This window comes from Triticum aestivum, chromosome 7B, assembly GCF_018294505.1.
Source record: "Triticum aestivum cultivar Chinese Spring chromosome 7B, IWGSC CS RefSeq v2.1, whole genome shotgun sequence".
In the NCBI taxonomy this organism is placed as follows: Eukaryota; Viridiplantae; Streptophyta; class Magnoliopsida; order Poales; family Poaceae; genus Triticum; species Triticum aestivum.
In genome coordinates, this window is record NC_057813.1 from 418,710,380 (window position 1) to 418,717,671 (window position 7,292).

Genomic DNA, 7,292 nt, shown 5'->3' on the forward strand with positions numbered 1-7,292 from the left:
GTAGCGCGACTGGATCCAGGGGACCCCGAGAGGCCCAGACCGGAAACCACCGGCTGCGGCCGAGGAAACGCCGAAGAGACCGAAGGCGGGCTGGAGGAACCGTCCGCCATCGCCGGAGGAGGTGGCCGCCGCGACCGGAGTGGTCCGCGGCGGGGGGAGGTGGACGCCGCGGCCGGAGTGGACGCCGCGGCCGGAGTAGCCGGCGGCGGGAGCGGGGGGAGGGGAGCGCTAGGGCCTAGGTGAGAGCGCTAGTCATTCTTTTTTCACACAAACTCAACTCTATTTGTGAAAGATTAAACATGAAAAGAAAATATCATATTCCCAAGTTGGGCAAATTGCATCTCTACATACCATTCTGTTAATGCATTTTCGTACGACTCAATAATGATCCGAAAGCTACATGGTAGTAGTAGTAGCTTTGGACGAGTTCCTAGAAAAAGAAAAAGAAACGCACTGCACACACACACGGCAGAGTGCAGACGACACGATGCTCGCTCAAACCTCTCAAACCGCGTCACCACCGTTCCTCCTCCCCCTCGTTGCCGAGTCAAATCCCCACCCCACCCCCTCCCCGGCCAAGTCTTCGCCCTCCGTCTTCCCCGACAATAATATGATCTCTCTCTCCCCCCTCGCCTTCCTCGGTCTCATTCTCTCCCTGTCCAAATATCCATCCAGGACAGCGCCCCTCTGATCCGCCCTCCTCCCCTCGCGAGGCGGCCACGCCATTTTTATCCAGGTATTTGTTCCCCAGATCACTTTCTTTATTTTCCGTGATCAAGAAATGGTCTTTTCTCGACTCCTTGATGCGCGATTCTAGGCTAGTAATGGGGGCTGAGGCTGTGGCTCGCGCGAATTGCGGCGGATACTAACCGCGCTCCGCTGACTTTTCCAGTTCTTGATCCGTGATCCTCCCCGCCGCCCCTTGCCAAGAAGCCGCCGCCGGTCGCCGGAGAGGAGGGCCGGCCTGAATCGCTGCCGGATTCCGTTCTTGTGGGCTGGATCCTGTCGGAGAGTGCCCCGGTTCTTGCGGTTCGGAATTGGGGCGAGTTGTCCGTACGAAGGGTGAAGCTGTCGCTTCGGCCTTCGGGGGCTTTTGATGAATTCTCGCCGATCCAGGTCTGTGAAGCTACTGTCGTCGCGCGCCAAGCCCCTGGAGGTTGACGTTGCAGAGGAGGACCCGCGGATGAGCTCGTCGGCCGACAACACGGTGTACTGCTGCATTGCCAAGGGGAACAAGGTCATATACAGCTACAGCAGCAAGGATGGTGACTCGCAGACCGAGGCCACGGCGGCGCTCTGCCTCGAGAACGTGCCTCCCTACCACCGGCATTACATCCACACTTCGGGGTCGAGGAGCTACGGCTATCTGATGGCAGACGGGCACACCTTTTTCGCAATCATCGACCCGAGCGTCGGGAATGTGGGTGCCTTGCAGTTCCTGGAGCGTGTGCGGGATGAGTTCAGGAACACGAATAGGAATGGGTTCCATGACGCGCTGGTTCCGGCTGTCCAGAGGCTGGTTGCTTCACTGGAGAAGATGCCCCGTGCCGCACTTGTTCCTGAGGGTGGTGCGCAAAGGGGAGGGTCGAATGGCAGCTCGGGCTGCACATCGTCGAAGGCGCCTCTTCTTGGAAAAGGCAGTGGCAGGAAGGATAAGAAGAAGGCAAAGGAGAAGGGGATGCCTATGGGGGATGGCGACGATGAGCACCATGGCACAAGAGGTTTGAGAATTGATGTGCAGCCAGAGGATGTTGGGGGCATGTCATTGGAGCGCAGCACAAGCCAATCCAGGCTACGGAGGCAGCAGTCGTCGCGGTCACTGTGGATGCGCCATGTGAAGATCATCATCATTGTTGATGTTCTCGTTTGTGTGGTATTGTTTGCTGCTTGGCTTGCCGTCTGCAAGGGTTTCCAGTGTGTGTCCGGGTGATTTATCTTGTTGTAGCTGCTGGGGGATCAAGAAGTTTCAAAATGCAGTGAGTTTTGGTATGTTCCTTTCCAGAAAGGTAGATATAAGCCAAGAAAACGGTAATGGAGGGGATTTGAACCACGCCTAGCAATATGTTCAGGATCAGATGATGAAGAATTGAGGTTTTTTCTGGTGAAGATGTACATATGCTTCATCTCTTGTACATGAGATTTCGATATTATTTTTTCACAGACGTGACGTTTGTGGTCTTTCTGTAGTATGAGTTCATCTTGTGTTTATATTTTTGCTTTCGTTGATACTTGTGCAGATGTTGTGCCTAATTTGTTTCATTGCCCTCCATTCCATGACCTTTTAGTGGATTTCTGCTCTTACAAAGAGTTCAGTTCTGAGTTCTGATAGGTTGTGAAGTTGTGATAGGTTTAGATGCTCGGTAAGTACTATTTTCACACCTTGATATGAAAATGATCCTTGCTAGATAAGGCCACATTAGGTTAATTCTGCAGGACTGGTCATGGATTTGTTGTCCCCAGTACCTGAATAAACATGTAAATAATCTTTTGTATACATAGATACACACTGATCAATACTCTGAAGAGTTAGGAGCAGTTGTTTCCTGAAGATGTGAAATCCATGCAGGTAAGATCTGAAGTTAATGCAATATTGTCTTGGCTTGGGGTTTTTTATCAGCTGCGTATAGCTGCAACTAAATAATCAGTCCGAAGCTCGTACTTTGGTATGGTGTAGGAGCGTGAAAACAATCACTTTTTAGTCACAAGTGGTACATGACGCGGATGCACATTGTCATTTTCAAATACTATGATGATTATATATGTGAAATCAGTGAAAACAATCGTATCAAGCAATCAGTGGTACCTTTTTCTCCTTTTTCTTCGGAAATACTACCTCTGTAAAGAAATATAAGATCGTTTAGATCACCTAAAGATTCTTATATTTCTTAACAGAGGGAGTACCTACCTGTAAATTTATTGAAGCACGACACCAATTACATCACAATGCTTGGTATCAAAGATGGCCTACACTTCTATGGTAATAATAATTTTGAAAGATGATATTCTCCCGAGACTTCAACAAAAACACTGCAATTAGACTGGGACAGCGACACCGTCACTCGTACACATGCATGAACTGATTAAAAATACAAGTAGCAGAGAGCCACTTGATTTGCCAATCCAAAAAGAGGTAAAGCCATGAGAGATGACCGGAGTTGGACAGGGAATGTTTCTGTAGAAGAGTGTAGGCCATCGAGCCACAAGACCTTTATTCTATTGCAGAAGGAAAGATTCCAGCTCCATGAAAAATAAAATCAACAAAAACAACAAAACACACTGACAAAAACTCAACAGATCTGAAAGATCGGTTCAGCAAGACACAAACCTAAACTCTGCAAGAGCAATTGCACTGAATATGCGGAGGAAACATAATTCTAACTCCGTAACATCAACCGGTAAAGCATCGCCGCAGAAGGAGGAGAACTAGACGACCTTTTATTTTCAATGACAAGGTGCCCACCGCAAGAACGCTACTATTGAGGACTACAAAATTCATCTCAAGACGACATTGTTTTTTTCTTCAAGGGGTGATCGAGCAAATTCTGGTGGGGGTTGTGCTTCTTAATGGGGGAGTTGGAGTGATCTCCGCAAGGAATACTCCTTAATTAGTGATTTCGGCCATATGCCTGCCCTGAGTGAAGTCTCGAAATCGAGACCTCCTCGTCGGCGCCTTCGGCGCCTGTAAGGAGTTTCGGAACCTACGTGCTTTTTTCATGGGCTGCATTGTTGGGAGCCCACTCGTTTTTTCTAGCTGTTTCATTCTGTTTGAAGCTGATTCGTGCTTGATGTTGTCGCTGCTTTGTTCTTTGACTTCGCTCGTGGTAAAAATGGCAGCACGGGATTATTTTTATTGTTTCTTTTAGGTTGTTGATGAAAATTGTGTATTGTCTTGTTTCTTTGTTTTTCTTATATACTATTGTTTTTCTGTTTGATTAACAAATAATAAAATAATCTGACATTAATTTAAATAAAATGGGGAAAAATGAACTATAAATGTGTAGTAAATTCTCCAGAAAAGTGTTAATTTTCATGAATAATAAGAAGAAAGTTGATCTTTGAACACAAATTTGCTAGGTCTTATATTACATTGGAGTGGGAACAACACTTCAGCATGTGAGCTAGCATGATGATCCTGTTGAAAAAAAAAAGAAATTGAAGAAGTTAGAATAACAAGAAGAAAGTTCATTTTAGCATGGCAGAGTTAGTTATAAAAAAGTAGACTGCAAAAAACACATTTTTTGTTTTACAAAAACCAAGTTTCCATCTCCAGAACTTACTTCCAAACCTTCAAAATTTGGCAGATGCCAACGTTGAACTATTTGAATAGCCGGAATCCATGTGAATTGAAGAGAAAATAAGAATAGATGTCTTGTTGGAACAATTTTTAAATTTCCTGTACGTAGGGAATATTTGTATATGATTGCAAATGAATTAGAGGAACAGTAAAATGATTGTATATTACATGTTGTCGCAGAAAAGATTCCACTATCGGCAGTTGTACTTGACTGTTGGAGCATGTAGCAATCTCGTACATAAAAAATTCTCTTAGAACAAGCAGATCATGCTGAGAAAATAGTTGAACCAGGAGTAAGGTTCATAAATTCTGAAAAGCGTTCAGAAATTTTGAAACACATTTCACAAAAATGAAAACAGTTCATCAAATATGAAAAGGTTCATTGAGTTTGAAAAGAGTTCATCGAATTTCATAAAAGTTCATGGAATTTGGAAAAAGTTCAGCAAAATTTGAAAAAAAAAACTTCATCAAGTTTGAAAAAAGTTCACCTATTTTGAAAAAAAGTTCATTGAATTTCAAAATAGTTCATCAAAATTGGAAAAAAGTTCATGGAATTTGAAAAAGTTCAACAAATATGGAAAAGTTCATCGAATTTCAATAAAATTTCAAGAAATTTGAGAAAAGTTCATCAAGTTTGAAAAAAGTTCACCGATTTTGAAAAAAGTTCATTGAATTTGAGAAAAGTTCATCGAAATTGGATAAAAGTTCATCAAAATTGGAAAAAAAAGTTGATGGAATTTGAAAAAGTTCATCATAATTTGAAAAAAGGTCATCGAATTTGAAAAACAGTGAATTTGAAAAGTTCCTCCAAAATTGAAAAACGTTCATAAATTTTGTAGAAAAAAATCATGAAGAAAGCAAGTTTCTCGAATGAGAAAAAAAAGAGAAGAGAGAAGAAAAACGGAAAAGCAAAAAAGCAAAAGGAAAAAGAAAAAGACATAAGAAGAAATAGGGGAAGAACTTTCAGTTTACTACAGAAGGTAAGGGCAGTAAGGTGTTTAGCTCAGCGAGTATTCACCTGGAGATCCCCGGTTCGAATCCGGGCGAGGGCATATCTTTTCTGCTTTTACGAACAGAAAAAATAGAATGGGCCGGCCCAGGTATAATACCAAGTGTACAGAGGGGGTGTGCATCGCGTACCAGATAGCCAATATTCCGCCCGTAAGGCGCCGAATAGGATTTGACCACAAAATCACTAGTTAGAGGGAATTCCTTGCATCGTTCACTCCCACCTTCTCTCGTGGTGATAAATGGTGCATTGCATGTGGGGCACTTTTCATAAACTTGATGTTCTGTGCTTTCTTCGTTCATGCTTTCTTTTCTAAACGTTTTATCTCTTTACCGTGTGTCCAAATCACGAAACATTTTCACCATTTCGTTTCTCGTGCAGAGAACTTCAAAACTAGATCCCATGCTATGAGGTTTGGGCGATTTTTTCCATGAAAACGCAAAAAAAAACCAAAAAACTGAAAACCGGAAATAGAAAAAAAGAAACCGAAAAAAGTGAAGCCGGAAAAATGGTTAAAAAACCAAAAATCGGAAGCACCTCTGTATTTTCACTTTTCTGGAACCATACCTCTGCTTTTTCACTTTTTAGGAAGCACATCTGTGCTTCACCGTGAAACACAACTCTGCTTTTTCACATTCTGAGAAGCACAATGGTGCTTCACACGGAAACACAACCGTGATTTTTCACTTCTTGAGAAGCACAGCTGTGGCAAGCACATATGCACTTCACGTCAACACATGTGTGGTTCACGAAAAAGCACAACTCTGCTTCCCAAGAGTTACAACTGTTTTTTACACCCGGTGTGCTTCACGCGAGGAAAAGAAGTAATTTTTTCCTTGAAAACCTAGGAATACATAAGGAAAAAAACCCAAGAAAAAATGCGTGAAAAATACATGTTCCCGCAGGGTTCACCTATCATGTGACCTGTAGTGATGCTGAGGCGTCAAAACCATTTGGCGTGCTGGGGCACTAGCTGGGTCTCCCCCGCAAGGGGTACCCGTGCATTAGTCGCTGCAACGAAGTATTGCCATCCAACTTTAGGTGAAGTTTGTTACTTGGGCTTTGTCCAATCTGCTTGGATTACAGTAACAATGATGTGTTGTTTCTCAGCCAAATAGAGAGTAGGTACACCTGTTCATAAAAGCGTTTACCTATATGTGAGTGGGTTGGGATTTTACTTTTCTATAAAACAATTATGAACTACACAACGTAAAGTAAAACCTTTGATTAGTTTTTAATGGAGGACTTCAGATTAGCAAAACGTGTATTTGACACTTTTCTATCACTTGTCAATCTCTAAGCATGTCCCCTAGAAAAATCTAAGCAAAAACTCTCTAAGCCAAATAAGAGAAGACACTACGTTGAATTCATACAAGCTCATAATGAAAGAGTTACATTTTTTAGCGAGCGAGCAAAGCCTTCTTGGAGCTTCCCTCTTCCCTCACCCGAGAATGATTGCCATAAAAACCGTTAATATGGCGATATGCACACGAAAAGGCACTCTAGAAGAGTCACCTTATGTGTCGTGATTACCATATATTATGGAGGCCGCTTGAAAAATGACCTTGCAGCCTGCAAATACGGAGAGGTTTGAGGCTTCGATTGGAGCTTGCTCCAAACACAATTGTCGGGGCGCAAGTGAAGTTCCATCTTGTTCCTCCTTGTGTCACAACCAGGATTTGAAGCAGATCAGCCACCCGTACATGCACCACTCGCAAAGAGAGTCGACTACGAGGGGAGAGTAGTGACTATCTACCACCAGACAATTAAATGATGTACTTGATCTCTTGGATTCCCTCAGCGACGCATCAAATAGTCGCCACGCGGCATTGCCTCCTCACTTTCGTGGTTGGGTAAATGGTGCAATGAAGTCTACTATGCAGTTTTATTCTTGTAGACTCTGTTGGGCCTCCAAGCGCAGAGTTTTATAGGATAGTAGCAAATTTCTGTCAAGTGGATGACCTAAGATTTATCAATCAGTGGGAGGTG

General features: G+C 43.4%; 1 protein-coding gene across 1 annotated transcript; it reads left to right on the forward strand.

Annotated features, from left to right (window-relative positions):
* Window positions 1-486: 486 nt before the first annotated feature.
* Window positions 487-2,228, forward strand: LOC123159901 (phytolongin Phyl1.1). Its single transcript, XM_044577709.1, has 2 exons — window positions 487-736; window positions 893-2,228. Exon 2 carries the CDS (start codon window positions 1,097-1,099, stop codon window positions 1,928-1,930), a length of 834 nt encoding a protein of 277 aa, XP_044433644.1. The 5' UTR covers window positions 487-736; window positions 893-1,096; the 3' UTR covers window positions 1,931-2,228.
* Window positions 2,229-7,292: the final 5,064 nt, after the last annotated feature.

Coding starts and splice junctions, on each gene's coding strand:
- LOC123159901 (XM_044577709.1), top strand. CDS start 1,097: ATGAATTCTCGCCGATCCAGGTCTGTGAAGCTACTGTCGTCGCGCGCC.